Source organism: Cheilinus undulatus, linkage group 20 (assembly GCF_018320785.1).
Source record: "Cheilinus undulatus linkage group 20, ASM1832078v1, whole genome shotgun sequence".
NCBI lineage: Eukaryota > Metazoa > Chordata > Actinopteri > Labriformes > Labridae > Cheilinus > Cheilinus undulatus.
In genome coordinates this window covers 12,086,382-12,114,016 of record NC_054884.1, presented here as the reverse complement: position 1 = coordinate 12,114,016, position 27,635 = coordinate 12,086,382, and the positions used below count along the sequence as shown (strand labels likewise).

The following is a 27,635-nucleotide window of genomic DNA, read 5'->3' as shown; positions in this document are numbered from 1 at the left end:
CATGATATAGTCATACTGAGAGTTGGCACATTAAGGAAGAGACTGTTAAAAGTGCTGTGAGGTAGACAGAGAGCTCAAATAACAGTGATTTAAATCTCTTCAATGCGGTACACAAAGACATACTCAGGGGCTGTTTGAGCTGTACATCTCTGAATTTATTAAGCTATTTTCCGGTTAAGTTTTACTCTCAAGATGCTCAATATGTAGTTTTCCTCAGAAGTTTGCATTTATAATCTGCTTTTTCCACTTAAATTTTATAGCTAAGTACTAGTTAGCGAGCACTTGTCTTGTCTTAGTCCTGGAGGATATTTTAATACACTATCATTCTCCTCACAGTTTTCTCTCTCTTTTGAGTGACATTAATTAGTCCTTTTTAATACATTTCTCCTGTAGTTTCCCCACAGTGTTAAAATCATAATGACCTCTGCTCGGCCAGATGGTGCCCTGTTTTACCTTCTGCACATTAATCACATATATAGTCATACCTTGCACTTTAATTCCCATACTGATAATATAGTGATACTTGCATTAGGCTGCAAAGAAATCTGTCTTTTGAGTAACTGTAGTAAGCTTCCATCTGGTTTATTTCCCCTGAAGGCGATAGAGACGGCTCTGGATTGTCTGAAGAGTGCCAACACAGAGCCATACTACAGACGACAGGCCTGGGAGGTCATTAAGTGTTTCCTGGTGGCCATGACCAGTCTGGATGACAACAAGCACGCTCTCTATCAGCTTCTGTCTCATCCCAAGTGAGTAAATAGTCTGGTTTTGCTTTTTGGCCTGGTTTTTGTTTTCTCCTGATGGCTTTTTTGTCTGTTAAATTAAGACTAAAATATAGATAATTTAGATAATGTTGCCATAATGATAGAGAGCAAGAGATGGATAGATAGATGGATTTACACTGCCTGGCCAAAAAAAAAAAAAAAAGTCGTCATCAAAAAAAGGTCACACACTCTAGTATTTCATTGGACCGTCTTTAGCTTTGATTACAGCATGCATTCGCTGTGGCATTGTTTTGATAAGCTTCTGCAATGTCTCAAGATTTATTTCCATCCAGTGTTGCATTAATTTTTCACCAAGATCTTGTATTGATGATGGGAGAGTCTGACCACTGCGGAAAGCCTTCTCCAGCACATCCCAAAGATTCTCAATGGGGTTGAGGTCTGGACTCTGTGGTGGCCAATCCATGTGTGAAAATGATGTCTCATGCTCCCTGAACCACTCTTTCACAGTTTGAGCCCGATGAATCCTGGCATTGTCATCTTGGAATATGCCCGTGCCATTAGGGAAGAAGAAATCCATTGATGGAATAACCTGGTCATTCAGTATATTCAGATAGTCAGCTGACTATTCTTTGGGCACATAATGTTGCTGAACCTAGACCTGACCAACTGCAGCAACCCCAGATCATAGCACTGCCCCCACAGGCTTGTACAGTAGGCACTAGGCATGATGGGTGCATCACTTGACCTGCCTCTCTTCTTACCCTGATGTGCCCATCACTCTGGAACAGGGTGAAGCTGGACTCATCAGACCGCATGACCTTCTTCCATTCCTCCAGAGTCCAATCTTTATGCTCCCTAGCAAACTGAAGGCTTTTTTTTTCCGGTTAGCCTTACTGATTAGTGGTTTTGACCCTTCTTAAACAGACTAACATCTTTTCCATGACCACAGGATGTGTCTTTCGACATGGTTGTTTAAGAAATGAGAAGTTACTCATTGCATCAGCTGGGGTTAAATAACTTGTTGCCAGCTGAAAGATAATCGCCCATGCAGTAATTATCCAATAGGAGGCTCGTACCTATGTGCTTAGTTAAATCCAGGTGGCACATTTTTTTTGGTCAGGCAGTGTATTTGATTGATCCCGAACTGGGAAATTTTGGTGTGAAAGCAGCCAGTTCCAAGCAAGTAAACATGCAGAAGAATAAATACACCATAAATGAACACTAACAATTATGGAGAAAAAGATATATATACATTAGGTGCTTAACGAATTTATTAGACCACCATCCAAAGTAAGGCTTATACCACAACTGCCCTAAATTAACAGCATAAGTAATTACCAAGATCATTTTTTATGTTTCTGCAATGGTTAATACACCAATATGTTGAAGCTCTTTAACCCAAATGATATTTTTAATGCTGAAGTATAATTATTATTGTTATCCATGAATTTTCACATTTACTGATTTACAAAGAAACTGAAAACATAGTAAAGCACATTATTATTTCTTGATTAATATTTCAAATTATAGTTATTTACTTGCATTCCTGAACAGAGAAATTAGTTTTAGTGGTTGAATGTTATGCTTGATTAATTGATTATGCTTGATTAATGACTTCTCAGAGAAGCTCAGTGAGCTGGCTTAAATTTGGGTATTAAAAGGTGAATTCTGTTTGAAATTTGTCATTCCTGTTCAAAATGGTAAAACGTGGAGAGCTCACTGAAAATGAAAGAGTCTGCATTAAATCACTTCATGATGCTGGATGGTCTCTGAGACAAATATGACAGGTGGTCTGATAAATCTGTTAAGTATTGTATATGCATCTAGAAATCTAGCTTAATGCTACTAATAAAGTCTCAAAGTAAATCAAAATGAAAAAAGATCAAGTCTAGAAACACTGGGCCTATTAGAGGAGAGGAGGTAGTGGTGTAAATGTGCAAAAACAGTGATCACAGCTGTAAATGTCCAGTTATATTAAGTAGAAAGCAGAATTTAAGCTTTGATATGAGTTCTATGAATAATGCTAAGATACATCCTTGGCAAACAGTAGGTGGCGATGACACGCTCTAGTCCTTTGGTTGATTAGTTGGTAGGTTAGCTCTTGTCTGAGTAAAATCTCATTGTCGGATAATTGCGCAGAGAGAAGTGGGGAGAAGGAGCTGCTGCGAGAAGAGAGAGAGAGACAGAGAATGCACAGCAGTGACTGATCAAGAACAGATATTGAGCACCTGGAGATGCATCGAAGTGGGGATTCAGAGATAAATGCAGTTATTTTATGATTGTTTCACAGCGTTTATGGTTGAGAAACAAGCTGACACCTCAAAACAACTCAGGAAGGTGTAGGAGTTTGTTTCATAGCTACTGTGGTCATGCTGCAATTGTCTTCCTCTGACATAGCATCTGCTCCCACTACTTGTTTTGTTTATCAGTCAGCAAATACTTTTTATACAGCCCATTTATTATCTCATTTAAATGCACAAATTAATATTGGTGTCCTTTACAAACAGAGTATAGAGGAAAGACAGCAATATCCCCCGGTCCCGTAAGATTCCGTTTTACATCTAGATCTGTGGACTTGTTTTCAGTTAATTCTGTAAATAAATTTTACACACTGTCTGGACAGTATTTATGTTGAAAATACATTATGGGCTGGAACAGCCAGGTCCTGTTAATTATTATCTCTATAAAATAGGGCAAAAAATATCAGAAGTTATTTGATATGTAATTTGAAAGACATAATGTGCTGATCTCTAGTCCATATGTGATCTGGACATATGACTATAGGCAGGTGCATGCTGGCCAGCTTGTATCTCATTGTTATTTCAGTGCAACAGTTACTCACAGTTATCTACTTTTATTTTCAGGCCCATGTAAAGTATCAGCTGATCTACAATGTCACTGATTTTTCCTTGCTTCTGTTTTTTTAAGGAATAATTTCCTATATCGCTGTGTCTTTCTTTGCAGATAACCTGCTTTTGTTTTTCTTTTTTCAAAATTTTTTGGGGGGCTTTTTATGCCTTTATTAATAGAGGTGGATAATGGATAGAATTAGAAGCAGTGATGAGAGAGTTGTGAATGACTGGTTGGACAGGTACCACATGTTAGGCCATCCTCAGCTCAGAGAACCTGCCTTTTGCCTGTGTTTTCTTTTGATTTTGATGTTTGCAGGGTGCTTCAGGGTTTGGGAAACTAGGGCTGCTTTTTTAATTACGTTAGACAGACAGATAGACTGACTGACTGCGAAGGAAATTTTAGACATACAGTGCTTAACAAATTTATTAGACCCCCTGTCATATTTGTCCCAGAGACCATCCAGCATCATGAAGTGCTTTAATGCAGACTCTTTAATTTTCAGTGAGCTCTCAATGTTTTACTATTTTGAACAGGAATGAGGGATTTCAAACTGATTTCACCCAAATTTGAGCCAGCTCACAGGGCTTCTCTGAGAAGTCAGAAATTAATCAAGCATAACATTCAACCACTAAAACCAATTTCTCTGTTCAGGAATGCAAGTAAATAACTATAATTTGAAATATTAATCAAGAAATAATAATGTGCCTTACTATTTTACAGTTTTTTTGTAAATCAGTAAATGTGAAAATTCATTCAATAATTATATTTCAGCATTAAAAATATCATTTGGGTTAAAGAGCTTCAACATATTGGTGTATTAACCATTGCAGAAACATAAAAAATGATTTCGGTAATTACCAATGCTGTTAATTTAGGGCAGCTGTGGCATAAACCTTACTTTGGTTAGGGTTAGGGTGGTCTAATAAATTTTTAAGCATTGAACATACTGCATTAAAGTCATATAAGAATTTGCAAAGAGTACAAACCAAAACTTTAATTTATAGTAATACAGTAAAAAAATATTCATTTTAAAACAAGCTTCTTCTGCTTTCTCATGCAGTATTAGAACACCACTGTGAACCAGTAAGATGAGCCTAAAGCTTGCTGTCTGCTACTCTTAGATTAGTTGGTTTAAATATAGTGATTAAAAACGCTGTTTGGATTTAGTTTGGGTTCAATAGCAACATGTTGCAAACCCAGTTTTCTCTTTTTTGTTGTTTTCAATCTTGAGTTAAAGATAAATGTAGCACCTATAGATCTCTGCTTAAGTCAAAACTAACAGCCAAATATGCTAAAATTACATGGTACCACTGGTCAGATCCTGAGTCCAAACAAAGCAAAGTGGTCGATCAGTCATCCCATCTTTGACCTTTACTCGACATCACTTGGCTTTGGCATTAACCCATGGTCCCTTCATCATACAAGCCCGGCCCCCTGCCCCTCCACCTGCTTATGTACCCTCCTTCACTCTCACCTGTCACATTTTCAACCCTCACCCCACCTCACTCTACTCATCAATTCCATCTCAAGAGCGAGAGTTGCTAATTACACACTCACAAACCCCCCGCCTCCCCTCACTGAGTCTGAGACTCATACATGAATGGACACACGGGGGGGGCTGGGGCTGGGCTACATGCAGAGTGGGTTAGTCGCATTACCATCATTGATCTCCAGGCCAGGGGCTAATTGACTTTCCCCTGTCTGTTTACACTGCAGCATGCCCCTTACACTCCGCTGTCATTACGCACTGACTCACACACATGCTGCATGCACACTGATGCGTCTCTGTGCACATTTCTGCAGGGATAATGAAGTGTGTCAGTTATGATCAGAGGAGATGCAACCTGCTGCCTCCTCTCATCACATGTCTCGATTTACTCTCCTCGCCTATCCTCATTTGAAAGGTTTTTGTCTCTTTTTTTTTTTTCCTCCTCCCTTCAATGTTTGGTCACGGTAAGTGTAGCCTTTCAGTTTTAAAAGGAAAAAGACATACAGGTCAAACTAGGAAATGCCAAGTTGGGCAAATAGAGCTGTGTTTGAGTGGCAGACCTCTGAATGAGTGAAGGGCAATTGATCTGACATCCACCCCTCACTTTCTCCACAGGCTAAACTTTTCACTCCCTTTTGTCCTTTACTCTAACCCTCCCTCCTCCACTCTGTCTCCTTCCTCCTCTTCCTCCTCGTCCGCCTCATCCAAAAAGTAGTTTTTTAAATGGCAATAATAAAATGAAGTGATCCATCAGGTCTGCCCCTGGCGTGTGGCATTATAAAACACAAGCTCAAGCATGGGTAAAACAGCTGCTCAATCACACCATGGCCCGGTTGCCCTGAGCTGCAGTAAATAACAAAAATACCAACAGGGCACAAAGAGGAAGGCAGATGAAAGGTGGAAGGAGCTAATATGAGAGAGAAAATAAAAAGAGTTGCAGGGCTACAGTGGCTTAAATGTTGTTATGGTTACACAGTTTTTAGTCTTTTAGTAGAAACAAAGTTTCCTAACCTTTGTAACAATTTCTAGTATTGTCCAGGATAATTAGTAAATTGTGTACATTCTTCCCACCAGCTTTACTGAGAAGTGGATCCCAAATGTCATCATCTCTCACCGCTACAAAGCTCAGGACACGCCCGCACGCAGGACTTTTGAACAGGCCCTGACCGGAGCCTTCATGTCTGCTGTGATTAAGGACTTGAGACCAAGTGCACTGCCCTTCGTCGCCAGCCTGATTCGCCATTACACCATGGTCGCTGTGGCTCAGCAGTGTGGTGAGGGACTAGTGTTCTTAATATTCCCTTCAGCTATAAATAGCTTTCTATTTTGCCCTGGCATTTGATTTTATGCCCTTCTACACAGGAAAATCTGCTGCTTTCTAGAGATACTCCTTTTCTCACTGTGGTCTATTTAGAAACCAAAAAACGCACTGCCATATACTCTTTCAGTTTTTACATTATAAATTTCTGACTAAATTTTCCTTTCTGTTCTTTGACTCCCAAACAACAGAACCTTGGTTTTACTGAAATTTATAGACAACCTATTCTTGTCAAACCAGCTTTAAAGCTTATGCATTTTCTCACCGATCACGTCTAAAAGCTGCTGCAGGTTCTCCTCAGAACATAAAATGTTTGCGCCATCTGCAAAGATATCAAATTTCAATATATAAGACACTTTGCAAGTATCATTATTTCTTGGATTCATGCTTTAGGTCCCAAGAATGACACCTGCGGGACACCGCAGTCAGTGATTAGGCATCCTAAACATTGGTAACCCATCTTACACCTTGCCTCCCCATCTTTTTAACAAGTATGCCATGGTTTGTCGTATCAAAAGCCTATGTTTTTTTTAGCAGTTAATTTTCCCAGTGTTTGTTTTTCCTGTCAGTACTTGTGGTTATTTTCTCTGTGAGCTCCAGTAATGCCCTGGAGTTACATCTAGCTGTTCTGAAACCAAACTGACTGTTCACTGGAAGATTAGCTTTCTCAGTAAAATCCGCCAACTTATTAGTATTAGTTCTTCAAGTATTTTTTAGAAAGGAAACAACAAGAAAGCTGGTCTATAATTTTTGAAAAGATATTTATCCCCAAATTTAAATGACAGAATAACTTTTCCAATCTTCATTAATGACATTGAAGACAGCCCCTATCCTCTCCTCCTTCCCTTTGATCCCAGGTCCATTCCTGCTGCCCTGCTACCAGCTGGGCAGCCAGCCGAGCACATCCATGTTTCACAGCGAGGAGAACGGCTCAAAGGGCATGGACCCACTGGTTCTGATCGATGCCATAGCCATCTGCATGGCCTATGAGGAGAAGGAGCTGTGTAAAATTGGAGAAGTGGCCCTGGCTGTCATCTTTGACGTGGCCAGCATCATCCTTGGCTCCAAGGAGAGGGTGAGTCACTGGGGGTGCTGACATTTGTGAGTGTCAGGGGTGGGAATCACAGGGTAGATGAAGGTATGGTAGAGTAATTGTACCATGTCAGTGACATATTGCCATAAAGATATTTTACCCCCTCTAAATGAGAGAACTGAGGGCGTTTGAGTTTGTGAATTTTATGAGAACTGAGCTGCCCACTAATACAAAGTAAGCAATGATTTCAGTCTCAGATTTGTACCAAATGCTCTCCCAAATTGATTACTTACATTTACATATGAAAGTTAGAAATAAATACACACTTTTAATCAAAGTCTTTTTGTCATTTTTAAATCTGTGTTTTGATTTATGTTTTCATCTGTGCTTCATAATTTGGAATTGGAATCACTTAATCATCCCAGCCACTTGTCTACTTTTTCAGGCATGCCAGCTGCCCTTGTTCTCCTACATCGTTGAGCGTCTGTGCGCCTGCTGCTATGAACAGGCCTGGTATGCCAAGCTTGGCGGTGTGGTGTCCATCAAGTTCCTGATGGAGAGACTGCCTCTCATTTGGGTGCTGCAGAACCAACTCACCTTTCTTAAGGCGCTGCTCTTTGTCATGATGGACCTCACAGGAGAGGTGAGAGGGAGAAAATGATTATGAAAAAATAATTTCAAAGCAGATTTGTTTTTTTACTTTTCTCCTCACACAGTGTTTAACAAAGCTGGCAGCTAGTTGAATGTAACAACTTCTGTCTTTTGTTGCACAGTTGTACTCCCACTACAGCCCCCTTTTACTTACTGTGTTATTGATTTTCACAATAAGGTGTCAAACGGAGCAGTGGCCATGGCAAAGACCACCCTGGAGCAGCTGCTCGTGCGCTGTGCTACTCCTTTAAAAGATGAAGAAAAGACTGAAGAGCTGCTGGCCGCCCAGGAAAAATCTTTCCACATGGTCACACATGACCTGGTGCGAGAGGTCACCTCCCCGAACTCAACTGTCAGAAAGCAGGCCATGCACTCCCTGCAGGTGCTTGCCCAGGTCACCGGCAAGAGTGTCACTGTCATCATGGAACCACACAAAGAGGTAGGACCAAGGACACATAATGAAACCTTAAAGTCCCTGTAAAGAGAAATTTAAACTTTGTGTTTTAACACAGTAGATATGTTGAAATAAGGTTGCTGTGAACATGTGAAACACTGAGATCTATGTGTGACAAATTTTTTTAGACCCTTGGAAAGTTGTTCACCTCTTTCCTGGCATGGTTTAACTTGAGCAGGGAAAATATATGAGCGCCTGACATCACCAGTCTTGATGGAGAATTGCTCCTCCCTCCTCATGCTACAATGTTAAAAAAAATCACCAAGCAGTTGATCTCAGTACAGTCTGCTGTTAGCTGATGTCACTGCTTTCAATGAAAGTTTTGATTTGTTTATTGTGAGGTAAATTTCTCAAATCTGGTGGCCTACAGGTTGTTAAAAGCATCTTAACAGAGTGATTTGTACCAGAAAACAGTAAAGTTAATCTCCAACTTTTGTCTCTCTGCTCTGGCACAGAGACCGGCAGTTGCCCTCTGATCAGGAGCATTTTTTTTGTTTTCATTTATGAGAATAGTATTTTTTGTAAGTGGGTGTGGCTTCTGCTCATTCAATCAACATGCCCACACCAACCTAGAGCAGATTTTGCTGCTTCATTTTTAATGACTTTGAAGCTTAATGTTATAAATGTAGAGATGTTTTTCATGACTGAAATTTGGCCTGCTGGTTACTAACACAGTGGCCCTTCATATAACAAACCTAAAATACAGATTTTTTTTTACCACTTTACAAGAACTTCAAATAGCTTCCCAATGTAGAAAAGAAAACCCCAAAGTGACACAAAGTCCATCCATCCATATATTTTCAATACTGGCTATCCCGTTGGGGGTCGCCGGGGGGGCTGGAGCCTATCCCAGCTGTAATAGAGCGAGAGGCAGGGTACACCCTGGACTGATCGCCAGTCAATCACAGGGCTGACATACAGAGACAGACAACCAGGCACACTACCAACATAAAGTAAAGCTTTTAAGTTCCAACTGCTTATGTGATCTTTATCATGCTTTTTTTCCAGGTGCTGCAGGATATGGTTCCACCTAAGAAACACCTGCTTCGCCACCAGCCTGCCAATGCTCAGATAGGCCTGATGGAGGGTAACACCTTCTGCACCACTCTGCAGCCGCGCCTCTTCACAATGGACTTAAATGTCATGGAGCACAAGGTCTTCTACACAGAGGTATGCAGGATGCTGAATGCACTGTTGGAAATCAAATGTAGCTTAACTGAATTGAATTTATGTATTAATTGTTTTAATGTTTTCACAAAACACATTGGAGCACAGTGTCAGCTTTTTATTCCATAATAAAGATGTTTTTTAAATAATCATTTTAACAGTATACTAAGCTGTATATCTTGCATATAGCCACAGAAGATAATGCAGTAGGAATCAGCTTTCCACATTAACCAGGTTGTGAACTCTTAAATCACTGCTACAACACTCAGGTTATTGATTTCTTTTTGGACACCTTACATGTGTTTTCTGTTTTACTAGCTATTGAACCTGTGTGAGGCAGAGGATGCTGCTCTGATGAAGCTGCCCTGTTACAAAAGCCTTCCGTCTTTGGTTCCCCTTCGCATCGCTGCTCTAAGTGAGTTGGGCCTTCTGAACAGGATGTATTGGTCCTTTGTATTGATTTTTACATTGATTTTGCATTTCATGCTTACCTGTGTCATCAGTAAATGTTTTTCTGAATGAAACCAATATCAGAAATTTACAAACAATTCGTATTTCATTAAGGTTATGATCTAACGGTCACTGTGGAAGCAGAGATTGTGTGTTTTGATACAATTTTGTTGTCTTATTAAGACAAATTTGGATCTTTTAGTTTGCATTTTTTGGATTATTCACTGATTTGATCACCTGTCTTTTTCTGTCCTAGAGTATATTCTTATATGTTCTTTCTTCTCCTGCCTAGATGCCCTGGCAGCCTGTAATTACCTGCCACAGTCTAGGGAGAAGATCATTGCAGCCCTGTTTAAAGCCCTCAACTCCACAAACAATGAGCTGCAGGAAGCAGGGGAAGCATGCATGAGGAAGGTCAGTGCAACATTTCTCATCCCTTTTGAGTTGCTTTGTTGTTGGTTCACATTTTGGAGAAAAACGCATCACAGAATGGATAATGAGAAATATTACACATGAAATAGGTTGTTGTCTGTCAACCACATCCTCTTTCCTAATTATACTCTGTCATACCTTCTGTATAAAGATGTTTATGGAACATACTTAAAATCATATACATGTCTCTTCATGTGCTGCAAAAATACTGATTATCTCTGTATTTCTATTTTAATGCCTGAACCCCCTGCTACTGGGTAGATGATAGGCAATATGATTTGACTATGACTTGTCCATTTTGCTGTTCAGAGAGAAAAAAACTACAGCAAATGGAAAATAGTTAACTAATTTTCCACAAGGGCTGCCAAAATTTGCTCAAACCCCCAAATCCCTTACGTGACATTTAAGTTTCAAGATTAAATACTATGAGAAGTGACAGATATCTCATACCAAGATCTCATAACAAGATATCTATCTAACAATGTTAGATAGATGTCTATCTAACAAGATATCTCATAACAAGATATCTTGTTAGATAGACTGGCAGCTGTGATTGTGAACCATAATCTGTGAATTAATTCTTTTTTTAAATCTCATCCATAAGTGTCCCTTTCAGCACACTTTGGTTAAGCCACTGCAGTGTCTCCCTGCCATAGTAATGTAAAATAAGCCTGCCACTGCTCCTTAATGTCTCATTTCCCTTTAAGAAACTGGCAGACATCTCAGCGGGCAAGTCAAGAGTCATCTGTGTTATTAACATTTCATTTTTTACTGTTCTGTTATTTTTCTTTTCAGTTGATAAGTTCTTTCTATGGTTAGGTTCATCTCATAATCTCCCATCTACCTGAAGTTCCATTTCACTTTTTTTTTCAAAATAAAAGAAGGTTTGTTTTTAAGCAGGGAGTAACATTTCAAAATGTTGCAAAAAGGGATTAATCACAAAAAAATTGAAAAATTTCCAAGTTTTTTTCTGACTTAAAATTTGAACATTTGAGATTCTTACAAAGTAGGCATACAAGTTGTCCCAAAATTATATTTTGCATATCCAAACAGAAAAATTGTCATTATTTGGCCTTTTTATTTTGTGTATCAAAATGCTATTCATTCAAAATTTCAGGGAGGCTTCAGATGCTTTTAAATACTAGGCCTCTACATCCAGTTGCTAGATATTTGAGAACTGGACATAATATGTTCCCTATGCCAATCCTATTTTTTGCATTTTTACTTTGGAAGCTGGTGGGGACATGTGCAAATATTGACATTATCACAGAGAGTAATCAGTGATAAATTTTTATCAGTTAGGACCAGCAACGTTGGTTGAAAATATGTCTATAAGCAGCTGCAACCCACAAGCAGGGCTTGTGGTTTAGGTTCATGGTCACTGCTGCAGTCCTCTACTAACAAGTTATAAACCACCACAGTGAATGGATGGCATCTTGTAGAACTGAGAGGCTTGGCAGTATTTGATCAAAAAAATGGAAACAAAGTTGTATGCATGCTTTACCAGCTTAACTAGCATCTGCTACACTTGCCAAAGGAAACATGTAACCAGCAGACATGTAGACATTAAACTGAAAGGATGATCAAAGACTGGTGGTATTAGCACTGCTGATGTCAGCCACACTTGGCAAGATAATTTGGCTCTGTTTTCCTGCAGATGCCACTCTGGTGCTTATCCGTTTCAGAATGAACTGTTTTCTGTTATGAATGTTTTTCTAACCTTAAGGCAAATAGACTAGTCTGCATTTAACTTTGCGTTTAATAAACAGTAAAATCACTCCTCTAGAAACATCCCTAGCTTCTCGTTGCTTTTTGAATTGATCTGAAAGAAGTTGAATGATTTGTCTTATTATCGGTAAAGTTCTGACCTGTAGGTTTATCACCCACTCCCACTGCAGTCCCCATTGAGAAAAAAACCCAGCCAGAGACCTACAGACATGACCTTTCTAAATCTGGATTAAAGACCATGCCCTTCAGCTATGAAGCCAAAGATCAGACTTGTGAATTTGTTGGCATGCTTTTAATCCTTTCTGAAAACACATTTCCTTCACCTTTTGAAATTCCTTTCTCCTAAGTCACCCTAATGTGCCCTCCTCTGTGTTGATCTGCTTGTGCAACTCACTTCAGTATATTTGTTTACATGTTGGGTATAGTAAGTTTTTCTATTCTTCTCCTTTTTTTCTTTTTCATCTCCATCACTGATGACATTTTCTGTCTAAATACCCTGTGTTAACCCTTCTTACAAACCATTCCTCCTCCCAGTTGTCTTCATATGTACCTCCCTCTCTTTTATCACTCTCCCTGCACCAGTCCCCTTTCAATTTATCAAAGTATCCATACCATTCAAGAATCCATCCATCTACCCTTTGTCCCCTTTCCTCTCGATGCTGTGTCCTTCATTTTCTTTCTTCACCACTGTCACTCCTTTTCACTATCTTGTGATATTTTTTCTCTGACGCCATCCCCTGCCCTCTCCATTCTTTCATCTCTGGCCTGCTAGCACTAATGAGCGTTGCCACGGGCCGATCGATACAGGATGGAGTGTTTGTTCTCAGCTCTGAGAGGAAAATGAATGTGGCTGCCATGCATCATTCGCTCCCTTCTGTGTGAGGCTGTGCATCATCACTGTGTGGTGTCTGCATGTGTGCTTGTTTATGGCTGGTCCTGCCCTCATTTGGGTGGCCTTAATGAAGACACAAGGCAGGGAAAGGAGCTAATATTTTTGAGCACAACGTCCATCTGGTTATTAAAACAGAAACTTGTGTAGGAAAAGAAACAAATCAGCAGTGGTAATTTAAAACATCCAAACACAGTTTTTATTAGCTTTGACCCTAATTAATGAAAGCACATTAACAGAATATAAATATATAATTACACAGTAGTACAAACACAGACTGATGATATTACAAGAAAATTATTAGTTCACAAACTGCAGCTCTGATCTTTCAACACCACAATCTTATTTCATTTTTATTTCAAGATTTTTTTTTAACTCTTTATGATATTTCTAAAGTTGTGAATGACGATGTTCTCTGTACTCTTGCTTTAGTTCCTGGAAGGTGCCACTATCGAGGTGGACCAGATCCATACTCACATGCGGCCTCTACTGATGATGCTCGGCGACTACCGCAGCCTGACGCTCAATGTAGTGAACCGCCTGACCTCTGTAACACGACTGTTCCCCAACTCCTTCAACGATAAGTTCTGTGATCAGATGATGGTGAGAAACACTTTTAAGATGGTAATGTTTGTGCTAAGTTTTACTGTAAAGGCTGTCAGATTATGTTAATATTTATCATTTTTAATACTTGAAATTCCACCTATCATTCTGCAAGTTGAACTGAACGAGGTCATTTTAAGATTAGAGTGCTATTATGACCGAAATACATTTGTTTTTACCCATAAGAAGAAAGAATTCGGTATACCTGATTTTATACAAGGAATTTCACCATGGTTTATCTTGGCTCTTCATGTGAAAGCATGAACCATTTCAAAACTCTGCAGAGGCCATGCCAGATGAGGGGAGATTTAACATGCCTTAAGTGTGTCTATAAAGCCAGTATGTAAATAATCAATTTAATGAAATTAAAATAAAAAAAAACCTGTTTTGATGAGCCTAAGCTGTGTAATACCATGATAAAACATACGTAGAATCTGTCTGAAATCAGAATGGGTCATAGTTTCTGAATATTTAAATGGTCATCAAGTGTACATGCAACTTTATTCTCATCTTAGATAATATTTATTTCAATTTTAGCTGTTAGAATTAATGAAATGATGAAAATGAAATCAAGGTTGATAACTAGGACATTCATTTATTTTTTAAATCACGATTAATCACATTCTTTTTTGTCCCCTTCAGCATATGTTGGTTCAGGCCAAAGTCACAGTCAACTTTTTTATAAATTGCTTTCAGAACAAACAGAATCTGTTTCAAAGAGCTGTACACCAAACAATTAAAAAAGAACCTCTAAAAACACAAATGAAAACATTGTTACAAGACAATATTATTTGAGACACAGACAAATTAATAGTGTGTATGCCCATAAGTATGCAGGTACATATGGGCACACAGTCTCACCTTGCCATAGCTGAATAGTGAACTTAAACTGTCTCAAACAAAATGCATTCAGGGTTTTTGTTTTTTTTTTTTTTTGAAGCAGTGATCTGATCATAATTATGTGATGGTAAGTTGTTCCACAGTGTTGAAGCAGCTACAGAGAAACTCCTGTCACCAAGAAGTTTCAAAGTAATCAGGGGATGGTTAAAAGTCCTTAATCTTCCCATCTGAGGGGCCTAGCTGTACTATACCGTGTTAAGAATTAAGTGATGTTGCTCGGACTCAGGGCCATGAAGGGCTTTGAACACAAATAAGAACATTTTGAATGGGATTCTATATTGAACTGGTAACCAGTGTAAGGATACTAATACAGGTGTAGTGCAATCTGTTTTTCACTACAGCGTCTCCCTGTAGTCACAGTGATATATAAATAAGTCCACCACTGCACTTTTGTTTCACATTTCAATTTAAAAAACTCTCAGACAGCCCAGTGGGCAGGTCCAAAATCATCTGTACCTCGTGTTATCAGACATTTGACTTTTTTCCTGTTCTCGTATTTCTCTTCAGTCCTTAACAAAATAGTTTTTCGGTGGTAAAATTCACGTTATAATCTTCAATCTACCAGAAGTTACTTTTATTTTTGGTTTTAAATAAATCTAAGTTTGTATCCTGACAGGAAGTTAATTACCCTTAGTTTTAGACAGTACAGAAACTCCAAATTAAACAAAACTTAAAAATGAAATATATAGGGGAATTTCAAAAAATTAACAAAAAAGTGGATTAATTGTGATTAAGAGACATTCTGGATTGATTATGGTTAAAATTTTTAATTGTTTTACAGCCCTAATTTTAAGATTTTCTTTTAGAAACTGGATTCTGGTTGTTAGCTGGTATTATGGCCAGACTGTGACTGACTGAAAGCTGTTTGCCATCCACCATTAAATAACAAAGAAAAAACTATCCTTCATGTCAGGTGGCACAGCTCTAATGTCACAGACTGTAGAGATGCTAAGAACCAACTTGGTGTCTCTTAGCTTAAGAACTGGTCCATTTTACTCAACATTTTCCAGTAAAATAGGTCTTACTCAGTTATAATTATTGCATTGGCAAGGTGCATATTCCAGTCCATCTGTGAGAACAAGACTCACTGGCAATAATTCAGATTGTTTATTATTTTTCAATTCTGGGTTATTAGAGTGCCTTTCAAATAGTACTTTTACTCTAAATGTGAATCCTTTAGCTTTAAATTTGCTTTGCCACAACACAGCTGTGTCATAGTTTGATAACTCTTTGTTGAGAGTTAAAGTCAGTTAAATTTGACTGAAATTTCTGATCAAATATTCTGACCTGTTGGGGTGTATTTAACTGTACAGAAACTCACACACATGCAAAATGATTCATTCTTTTTAACTTCTTTTTATCCGTTCAGCAACACCTGAGGAAGTGGATGGAGGTGGTTGTAATAACACACAAGGGGGGACAGCGCAGTGACGGCAGTGTAAGTAAACACAATGTGGACATTTTTATACCCATACCTTTCTGCTGTGTAAATGTAACACAAATTTGGAGCTTAAACCATCAAAAATATGTTGATAGGCTTTTTTCTCTCATGCCTTCTATGTAGTAATTTTATTTGAACGTGACACAGAAACAGTCACAGCCTGTGGGAGCAGGTCAATACAGCTGTCTGCTGGCACCTTTTATTGTTCATTTCATCTGTCCCACCGAGCCCGACGGCACTCACAGAAGGGCAGAGACATTGGCCCTTACACATACTCAAAGCCACAGTCACATGTAGTCAACACCTCCTTGATGTGGCCTCCTCCCAGATGAGCTGTGAGTGGCCATATTACAATCAATGATTAATTAGGCGCCAGGCAGGCGGTGGTGGGCCCAGCGCTGCGTCTCCTCATTATCTCCCCGACAGATAACCTTGTAAAGGCAGAGAAAAGGTGAGAGAGGAGGAGGGGGACCATTGCCTTTCCCTCATTGAAATAATGCCCTTTTTTTTCCCTCCCTCTTCTTTATGTGAACTCATTCTGCTGTATCTCAAATTGCTGTGTTTAATTAGATGCAAATTGGCCCTTTGTCTTTCTTTCCATCCAACTTGTGGTCTTTGTGGGTGTTGACAGCAAAGGCTGGTGCAGACAGAAAAAGCCAGGATCAAGGGGTCAACTAGCCGGGTCTGATAAGGACAAACAGTGGCAGGGGAAGGATGGAGTCAAGCTGGGGAATAGGCGTGAAAGAGTTATCATGGTGAAGGAAAATAGTCAGAGGAGTGGGGATTGACATTGAAACCAAGTTTTATCAAGGAACCAGTTTTTTAAGCCTGATAGTCAGCAACATTTGAGCATATGATACTTGTCATTACTATAATATTATGCTCAGTTTTTGTCATGCCATTTAATTCAGATTATCCGTGCACAAACATACATTTTGTTTAAAGAAATTGAATAGCCAGCTAACAGGTATTAAAGTACAAGAAGAATTCAGGTGGACAGTCATTTGTAAAAGACCTAATCCCTAGGCCACCTGCACCTCTTCAGAGTGAATTTTTTAAATTAAAATACAGTATTTTTTCCCTACCTAATAAGTACTGTTGTCTTTTCCTTCCACTGAAAGTATTGATATTGCTACTCATAAAGACTTGGTTTGTCAAATTGTCTCCATAATGGTAACAATATCAATAAAACTAAACAATCCTGATCCCTACAGAGGAGTAATAATGTATCAGTGTCAGTGAAGAATAATGAACAGATTTTTAATTTGCTGGAGTTCAAGTAAAGTAAAATGTCAGTTGCAGTATTTTTGACCTAATATCTGTCAGATGAGGATTTTTCCTCCAAATGCCACCCATTCATACACCTCCTGGTATGGCTCCTGCTCTGTTATCCCTCCCCTGTTGAGAAAAGGTGTCCACTAGGTCACCTGTAAAGGTTGCTGCTGTCGTCCTGTTTCATTATCACCCTGTCTTATCTGCTCACCCCTCCACTGGAACAAAGACAGACATCACACAGACACACAAAAATGCCCACATACTTCTCTGCTGACTCTGATCATTGTCTCCCCGTTCCGGCACAGCCTGCGTTGGAGGGCGTTGAGGTGAGATGTGACCTGGTGTTGCGCCCTCTGTTGGTGACTCTCTGTCAGTGAATGAAGCCTAGTTAATCCAATGTCGTGCTGGTGAATTAAACCAATGTTGTGGTAGTGTTGCTGGTTGAGTCACCCTGTATTTCTGTGTCTGTGGTCGTCTGTAGAAATGTTACTGTCATCGCAAACATCACACTTACCTCATATTTTGTTTGTTTTAGAAATGTGCAATTCTCCCCTGTTCCTTTTGGCCTTTATGTCCCATACTGTATAACAGAGGTATCTAACAGTCATTTATTGTTTGTATCTTGTGCAAGTGTAACCAAGAACCTGCTGAAGTGTGAGACTTAACTTTCTAATGAGCATTGTTCGTGATTTACAAAGATTCATCCTCGTCTTTCCGCAGTGGCTGTCCATCAAGACTGTCTGTCAGAGATGATGTCCGTGTCTCCTTTCTTCGGATTCCTAGATGCTTAATTTTTTTCTTCTCTTTTTTCTGATTATTTTTTTCTGTAGGAGATGAAGATCTGTTCTGCTATCATCAACCTTTTCCATCTGATCCCAGCCGCACCGCAGACTCTGGTTAAACCCCTGCTGGAGGTGGTCATGAAGACAGAGAGGGCCATGCTCATAGAGGTAGGACCCTGACTGTATTCTAAGACCTCTAATTGGAGGGTTAGGGGGCAAGAAAAGATCTTAGAAAGGATTTACGTGTATGTAGCAGAGCAATGCTCATACAGGAGTGCAAGAAAAGCATGGCTAACATTTCCATTAAAGAGGAACTAAACTTCCAGACCACTTTTTAAGATGAAGACCTATATATATATGGGTGTTTGGTAATACTGTTGGGATCCAAAACTTGACAGTGCAAAGAGACTGACCTCTACAGGTTGAAACCATCCAAAGTAACTAATTCTTTTCGAAAATTTTCATCTGGCTGATCTGGTGGCAAGTGACATATGTGGTGCCATCTGTTGCTACCACAGAGCTCAACAGTTACCGCCCACTTTTTCCCAGACTGTTAACTTCACTAGTAGTAGATGGCAGCCAAACTTTGCAGGTCACTGCGGCTCCACCAATCAGAGACATCTCTGTGTTGCTCTAGGATTGGGGGCAATGTAGTACATTTGCTTGACATTGCGAATATGCCATGTTCTTAAAATGAGGTCAGTTACACAGCGAGCTTGTGTCTTCTACATCAGGGTTCCCACTTTTTACCTGATAAAATGATGGTGCCAGAGACCGGGGGCCCCCACTGTACCTGAAGGTGGTTAAAGTGTGGCTGAACACATATATGCACATTCAACAATAGTCCTTTGCAGACTTACAGTTTACATTTACCCATTTTATGCATACTTATTCATAAAAATGGGTAATCGCGGTTAATGTGATTAATCTTGACAGCCCTAAAAAGTTAAAAGAATTTTTGCTATCTACGTAATCATACGTCATTGTTTCACACTCAGCTCAAGATAAATCTACCTTGAATGGTTAATGTATTATGGAAAATAATGACGTCGAATAAGCAACATAAACTGAATGATTTTGTGGCTGATTAGGGACAGTAGGAAGTGTCTTATCCCTCCCCTGTTCAGGTCTTTCTGTGATGTTGTATAGACATTTTTTTTTTGTATTACAGGGTAGATGCACCTCAGCTGAAACTATTGGGTTTAGTTACTCTGAATAATTTTCAGTGATACAAATGTTAGTAACAGAAATAAAAATTTAATTTACTTTAATGTTTTTTAATATTAATGTTACCCTTTAACAAGAGACAGTCATATTGTTATGATGAGCAATACAAGGAGGAAAGTTTTTTTTCTTCTGGGGCAAAACAACAGGAAAAAAATACAGAAAATAACCTAGATGAAAAATGATCATTGTATTGGTATAAAGCAGTGGTTCTCAACCTGGGGGTCGTGAGACAATGAGAGGGGGTCACCAGATGCCTTCCAAAAAATAGAGAATATTTTCAGATGATTTCAAATTTTCTATTTAACCCATATTTATAAAATTTATGCAGAAAATTAGTTAAATGTAAACTAAAATCATGGTCATTTGGTGAGATTTACACTCTCATCAAAGTAATATTTTAGAAAATCTTTAAAATGTAAGTCTGCGCATGACTTTTGTTGAATGTGCATAGCTGTGTTCGACCCCCTGGTACAGTGGGGTCCCTGGCCTCTGGCACCTTTATTTTGGGGTAATGGTAAAATGAAACATAACATAAATAGGCCTACCTAAATTAGTGTTTAGTCCCCTGAATATATCAATTTGGTTGATTTTTATTCACCTAAATAAGCCTTTTATTCATACATAGGGAGGATCCCCTCCATTGAGTTTGCCATTTTGGATTTTTGCATCTTGCATGTTTCTACTATAACATAGAATGGACCAAATAACAGAACATGTTTTTATTTCATCAGAGTCTAAAGTCTGACAGTTAGATGTTGCCAATATTCCCCAATTTTACAAACTGCACCTTTAAAAGCATGTCATAGATGTTACTGAGGATGTTTTACTGGTTAAATGCACAACATATGATTTTACAATGAACACGCTCCTGATGATCACATGATATACATTTCTCTCCTGGATAAGATCCCTAATCCTGTTTGATCTATCTCAGATGTATATAGTTAATAGCACATAAAACCCAGCTATTAAATCTTCAAAGATCTAATCAAGAAAGGGATAGACTCTTAAGCTGCATTTTCTGTTTAAAAATAATTTCTCTCTTTCATTTTTTTCTGCCTGCTTCCTTGCTTATTTGTCTTTTCATCCCCTCTACATCAGGCTGGGAGTCCGTTCAGGGAGCCTTTGATCAAGTTCTTGACGCGCCACCCGTCTCAGACAGTTGAGCTGTTCATGATGGAGGCGACGCTCAATGACCCCCAGTGGAGCCGCATGTTCATGGTCAGACACTGGAAGATTTAAGTAGCTGTTCCTCAAGAATTTGTAATGACTATTGACAAAATATTTTTGCTCAGTTTTAATCAAAAGTTAACTTGCTAGTGTGAATTTTAGTGCTCCTTTTTACTCTGAATCGCTCTAAATGCATACTAAGAGCTGCTGATCCAACTCAGGTCTCCCTACTGACAGACTCCTTTTGTATTTACAGAGTTTCCTCAAACACAAAGACGCCAAGCCTCTCAGAGATGTTCTGGCCTCAAATCCTAACCGCTTTGTGCCCCTGCTGGTTCCCGCTGGCACTGCACCAACTGTTCGCCCTGGATCTCCTTCCACCACCACAGCTAGACTGGATCTACAGTTCCAGGCTATTAAAGTAAACACAGATATCATGACTCTTCTATTAGGCCACAGATTGTGTTCACACAGCCTTGTGTGAACATAATTTGTGTCCTTGTCAGATCAGACTGCTGCGACTGCCTATATGAAGGAAGATAACCCTCAAGAATTCCATCATTAACCTTTTTCTTGCTTTATTTCCTTCCCACAGATTATCAGCATCATAGTGAAGAATGATGAAGGCTGGCTGGCAGGGCAGCACTCGCTGGTCAGCCAGCTGAGGCGAGTCTGGGTCAGTGAGGCCTTCCAGGAGAGGCATCGCAAAGACAACATGGCTGCCACCAACTGGAAGGAGCCCAAGCTGCTGGCGTACTGCCTGCTCAGCTACTGCAAGTATGTGATGTCATTAAACCTGAAATTAGAGGAAAATTGCTGAAATGTATCACACGATTGCTATAAAATTTGAAAGGACAAAAATCCAGGTGGTGTAAACAAGCATTTGGGTGAAGATTTAGTTTAAATATGACATTTCTTAAAACTTGAAATTGTATCCAGTTCATTGTCGTTACTGTTTTAAGTATGTGCAGAGGCATATATTTGTTTTTTAACAAGGTATTATCCATGCCTGTGTGTTGAACCTAATGGCTCTGTTTCCTCAATAGGCGCAACTACTCAGAGATCGAGCTGCTGTTCCAGCTGCTGCGGGCCTTTACAGGTCGCTTCTTATGCAACATGACCTTTCTGAAGGAGTACATGGAGGAGGAGATTCCCAGGAACTACTCTATAGCCCAGAAACGGGCACTGTTCTTCCGCTTCGTCGAATTCAACGACCCACACTTCAATGATGAGCTGAAAGCAAAGGTATGTGCACAGGCAGTCAGAGTTGGAAATAAGATTTATATCCTTGAATCATGGGGATTTCAGTGGTGTTTAAAATTTGCAAGTCATGTTTTGCAATCAGCATTCACTCGGTAATACACAGTCAGAGTAACAACTAAAGAAAAAGCAATTTGGAGGCTACCTAGGAGTTTTTGCCAGCCATTTAAATAATAGGTTTAATATTAAGTGGACTGATGAAGAACCAGAGATTAACTACCGATAAAATATGGTACAATGATGGATTATTTTTTTAGTGATGTAGTGCAGTGCCAGAAAGCCTAGCAGTTATGTTGCAGCCCCTGATACAGAGGCTATGATCTTAAAAAACCCTTCATATATGGCACCTTTGTATTGATAATTTATAACACAAATTATGAAGATGATATAGTGCCATATTAATATGATGTCCAAGCCCTTCTGTACATTGCTGAAGATGTGCACATATGGATAATGGGTTATTTAGACTTAATTTATAATAATGTTCCTATGTGGGAGATTTCCCATCTGTTTCAATTCAAAATAGAATTGTGTTTAGCCAACTAGTCTAAAGTAAAATAAATTTGTCCTGCAAACCAACTTCACACTGCAACAGTAAAACATTGTAACGTTGCAAAGTTGGTTTGCAGAATGTGGCTAAAGTCAGTAGTGCTAGCACTGCAGGCTATCAAACCTTTTTGCACGTTAACGTCTACATTTCTGGGCTGAATTTTGTCACTCACTAGTTTCGGTTTTCTGTGAGTAAGACCTGACACAACCTCTGGACAACCTTATCCCAATTTTCTAAATCAAAACAGTGCTAAACTGGGCTATTCTTATGAGATGTATTGGTGCTTTAGCAGTTAGCAGATATGTATTTCAGATCAAAGAGCATGGTGGCAGCAAGGCTGTAGCCACTGAGAACATCTACAGTGGGTGCTAGTGGCAGGCTTCTGCATCAAGGCTCGGACAAAAACTGATGCAGAATCATGATGCGGAAACGTCTGATGCATTTATACCTAGTGTTGGCGTCCTCTTTGCCGCAAACTGATATTCTCCAAAAAGTTAAGGGGCAGTATCTTCAAGAATCACGCTTGTAGTGTGTTTAATGCCATTTTGACATCTGCCACGTCCGTAAAATTTCAGGGATGTGTGCAGCCAGACAAAAATTGGCCACACAGGACCCCCGCGCAGGGGCTTGTCTTACTTCGACGCATGGACACTCGCGACCTTGCAGATGTGTCAAGCATAAAACAGGCTTTACAGTGTAGACGGCTTGTTTGTCAGGATTGTGGACCTGAACTGAAACTATTGATCATTTTTAGTGACATGTAAATCTGCTGCAGATGAAAAAGATCCCTAATTTTTGTGAAAGTGACAATAGAAAGATAAAGGACTCTGCCTCTTAGTAGATATAGTTCTCTTTTATTCCAGCACCACAGCTGAACTAGTAATAGTTCTATGCTAATTTATAGCTGCAGGGATTAATTAACAAGTTAGAGTTAAGTTTTGTTTTTCTTTTTGCATTATACTGAAGAAGAAAAACATTCAGTCTTCAACTGAATTGCAAAAGGTATTGTCCAGACCTGGACTGAGTGATGCATTATAAATCATGTTGCAAACTTCTTTAAGTTTTCTTCAGCGTGCTTACTTTACTTCCTCCATTTGGGACCTGATCTGTGTGACTTTTCCGGTTGGTGTGCAGTGTAGCAGAAGTTCTCTGACAGAGGCAGGAAGGTCATTTTGTCTGGCTGTGGACCCTCAGAGGCTCACAGATGAATGCCTCTGTCCTCTCTACCTGACCTGCTGCTGCAAGCTTTACAATCATTGGGGCTGCTTTTTAATTAAACTCACTCTCCCACATTCATGCCCTAACACTTAAACACACTCGCACACACATTCTGCACAGCTGTAACAGGCCCACAACCTGGCACAGAGGAGCAGCTGCACTGCTGCTGAGTACAAACGGGTCAGTGGGGAAGGCCTGCCCTGACACACCGTAACACATCGCCAAATGGATGTTTGGCAAAAACATATAACTGTACACATGCAGACACACAGGAGGAGCTGGCATGAGCACGCAAACTGAAAACTCAAGGACATAATCTGGTGTTTCACCAGACTCTGCCCTTTTTGATTGCATGCAGTTGCACTGCTTTGGCGTAAAATTGTTTGGAAAAAAAAATCAACAAAACAAATTCGGGGGTAATGACTTACATAGCTGTGTTTTCCTCGACCAAATTGCTCCTTGTAACAAAGCAGACTTCAGTTTTTCTGCTATCAATACCCCAGCACCCCCACCCCCTATCAGAAGTTTGCTTATGTTGTTGTTTTTCCCTTTAATTGTCCTCCTCTGGTGCACAGCAGATGCTAGCTGTGTGTGAGGCAGAGAGACAGACAGACAGAAGAAAGAGGGCTCTGTTTTGGAGGGAATATGTTTGTGTTGATTGGTGTATGAGTTGTGAGTGTGGGTGTTACCTCCACTGACATTTAAATAATTGCCTTTAGCATTTCATCGGAAGCGCAATATTGCTGGCTTGTGTGTTTAAGAAGCATCACAAAGCTAGGGGAGAATATCTCGCTATGAGACACCAGAGGAGTGTGGTAGAGAAGGAGAGGGTGTGGGACAGCAGCAGCAATGAATCATTTCTGATGGCACAGACTGACCTCATGCTACTCCTGGATTTCTCCTTTTGTTTAATCCAACAAAATTCATTAATGCTTTTTTTTGTTCAGAAGCTTTTGACTATTCATGGGAAACATTTCAAACAGACAAGCAAACAAGTGTACAAAATTAATGAAGCAAAGCGCATCTGTTTCACATTCTGGTTCTTTTTACTTTTTAAAATCCTGACAAGATTTGCTGTAATGCAGACTTGGATACAACATCACATACTGCAGTAGTATTAATGCATTCAAAATTCAGTTTTCAGTCAAAATAATCAATGCACCTTTGTGGTGGTACCTTATTTGTTTTATATCTTGAAGGTCAACAGATGTTGAATTCAGATTAACAAGCAAATGCATATAGCAGTAAGTACTACTGAAAGTGTTTGTGCAGGAGGCCAAAATGTATCACTGATGCTCTTCTAATGACTTGTAGTCTTTTGCTAAATGAAGCTTACCAAATATTTTACCCAAGATTTATTCATAAATGTGCAACTGTTTTAGTAGCAAAGATTTATCCTAAGCAAATTTTGACAGATATAATCGTGGTCAGTTGTTAAACAAAAAGAAACAGAGTAAGTAATCTTTATCCTTTACATTAATAAATAGTCAACTAAACCTAATTTGGTGTTTAATTTGGTCTTCCTTGTGTCTGTATTAGGGTTGTATCAGTAGCAGAATTTAACTTGATCTGATAGAAGTAAATGTCTTTTGTGTCTAAGCCCCAGCATCTAGGGCTGCTCAATTGTGGAAAAAATCGTAATGACTATTATTTCGAATTTTTTTTAATTTTTAATTTTTATTTTTTTATCAAAGTTGTTAAAGACTATTACTAATTGAATTTCAAATACCTGCATTGGTATGATTTTCAAATGCTTAGATCCTTTTTTTAAGCTGAGTAAACAACTTCTGAAAGTTATTTTGCATCATTCTAGGTCTGAATCCTGAAAACCACAATGGCTCCATTTGACTGAGGTCTTTTTATGTTGTTTTGTGAACCACTGGCTGCCTTTCTGTAAAATTCCTTAGCCTTCTTGCTTTACAAACTAGCTGGAATACATGCCTAGGCTCCCTTTGCTATTCACTTAAATTAGAATAGGGGCAGAGCACAACCTGTGCTGTAAAGGGGGACTCTATTTACCATGCAGCCCTGTTTACCACAACTTTTTTCAGTGTCTTTTTTTTAAATTACTCGGATATTCAAGCAAACTTGTGCATTCCGTCGAAGTTGCACAAAACATTGGCAATGTTCCAAGACCTTGTCATTGTTTTTGTGAAAGCTAGACAGTGTCTGTTTAGATCTCAGTTATTATTCATAACCAACCTGTGAATTTAGCTTTGTGTCACAAATAGGACTGGGGCAAGGGCTTCCTCTTCTGTTCTGCTTTGGTTATCAGGTCATTTAGATACTTAAATTTGGAGCTTTAGAGACAAAGACTTTAGAGACATCTTTGGAACAGTTGTCTTGAAAATGTACACGGGCACAATCACACTTTTTTAAACTTGCAAGAACGCAGTTTTCTTCATTAGAGAATCCCATTTTTCCAAATTTCCTGAGTCCGCCCCCACGGGCACACTTCTGAAACCTGCTCCTTGAATGACGAGTACTTTTACTGTTTTATATGGTCTCATCCTTTCATTGCCCCCCTCCACTTTACAAAATACCAAGAGAGCATGGGAAGAAGACCTTGGTTAAAAAATTACAGGTGACCAGTGGGAGATAATCTTACACTGAGTTCATGCCTCTCAGTGTGCTCTAAGCACGGCCTAATCCAGTGTAAAATTGTTAATCGCACACACTGTACTAAAGTTTCTTTCTTCAGTTTCTAACAGTATAGATGTCCCAGTCAGACCCACTGCTATAACAGCTCTTGTGTTCCCACTTTTGACCTACTCTTACCTAAATGTAAAGCAGATCGAATGGCCTTTGTTACACTGAAAATCAAAAGAAAAGATTGAAAAGATTTAGTGTGTAAAAAAAGGGTCGACAAAAACATTTCATAAAACATGGAGTTCTTTCTTTAACTTTGTTAAAAGACTGCATTTACCTGAGAACAAATAGACTATTAGCTATATTATCTGTGGTGATGTTAAATATTCTTTTTAACACTTTATCTGCTCCTTTTTACATATTTCAGAATGTGTACATATATTAAAGTTAATGTATTTTCATATACATAATTTTGTACTCCCTGGCAATTGATCTGAAAGCCTTGTGTCATTGTACTCTGGTCTTTGTTCTTGCAGTTGTCTGTTCTTTAATTAACAGTGCATTCATATTGCGATTAAACCCTCTGCATTTTTTTATAGTGTAGAAATCAATGAACAAAACTATGAAAATAAATAGGACTGAACATTTTTGCAGTCTTAATCTGTTAATGACCAGTGATCATGTACAAACAGCTTATTTGCCTTTCCAGGTTTTTGTTTCAACTTGAGTTTAATTTTACTTTAATATTTACCCACGGCGAAGAAATCGGCAGGGGTTATGTAAAGGGTTCAGTATCTTTGTTTGTTTGTTTGTTTGTTTGTATGTGTACAAGATATCTTGAGAACAGTAAGTTGGATCTTCACCAAACTTTCAGGGTATCCTGAGATGGTGACAGGGAAGAATCGATTAGATTTTGGTGATGATCCACGCACCTGTTTGGTTTTTCTCCGACTTCGAAATTTGAACACCATAGTAATCAATGGGAGCGTCAGTTCCTCGGTGGCGCTGCTTAGGAGTGGGTCTGCCACCTCAGACGGCCATTCTAGTTTCAATCTGGAATGCTTTTTTAATTACTTGATGTTATGCCTCTGCAACATTGTGCTTTGGGGCACCGGTTTACTACTTTGCAGCTCTGTCTACATGCACATTATTGGATTTTTTTTTTTTCTTTACTCGCTATGCAGATTTTTACATTTTCATTTTAGCAAATACCAATATCAATTCTAACTTTAAAATATTTATTCCATGCCTAAAACTTGGGTCCTTAAAACACACTTTAAAGTTTAGAAATTAAGATGAACAATTACATAGATTTAAGCTTGGTCTTTTGGTCCTGCCTAAAACTCCACACACTCATTCATACATACTGCTGATATTAACAGCAAATAAAGGTCAATATTAAAAGCTGATATAGACCAAAATTAACAACTG

At 39.1% G+C, this 27,635-nt stretch overlaps 1 protein-coding gene across 1 annotated transcript in view; it reads left to right on the top strand.

The window, feature by feature from the left end:
* LOC121528013 (transformation/transcription domain-associated protein) overlaps positions 1 to 27,635 on the top strand; it is a 136,132-nt gene that overhangs the window by 17,352 nt on the left and 91,145 nt on the right. Inside the window, exons 22-36 of the mRNA XM_041815111.1 lie at positions 598 to 749; positions 6,142 to 6,341; positions 7,243 to 7,460; positions 7,864 to 8,061; positions 8,248 to 8,508; positions 9,532 to 9,693; positions 10,009 to 10,105; positions 10,433 to 10,554; positions 13,622 to 13,792; positions 16,062 to 16,130; positions 18,239 to 18,358; positions 20,519 to 20,638; positions 20,844 to 21,008; positions 21,183 to 21,364; positions 21,634 to 21,832. Of these exons, the coding sequence (XP_041671045.1) occupies positions 598 to 749; positions 6,142 to 6,341; positions 7,243 to 7,460; positions 7,864 to 8,061; positions 8,248 to 8,508; positions 9,532 to 9,693; positions 10,009 to 10,105; positions 10,433 to 10,554; positions 13,622 to 13,792; positions 16,062 to 16,130; positions 18,239 to 18,358; positions 20,519 to 20,638; positions 20,844 to 21,008; positions 21,183 to 21,364; positions 21,634 to 21,832 (2,436 nt within the window). The remainder of the gene's footprint in view (positions 1 to 597; positions 750 to 6,141; positions 6,342 to 7,242; positions 7,461 to 7,863; positions 8,062 to 8,247; positions 8,509 to 9,531; positions 9,694 to 10,008; positions 10,106 to 10,432; positions 10,555 to 13,621; positions 13,793 to 16,061; positions 16,131 to 18,238; positions 18,359 to 20,518; positions 20,639 to 20,843; positions 21,009 to 21,182; positions 21,365 to 21,633; positions 21,833 to 27,635) is intronic.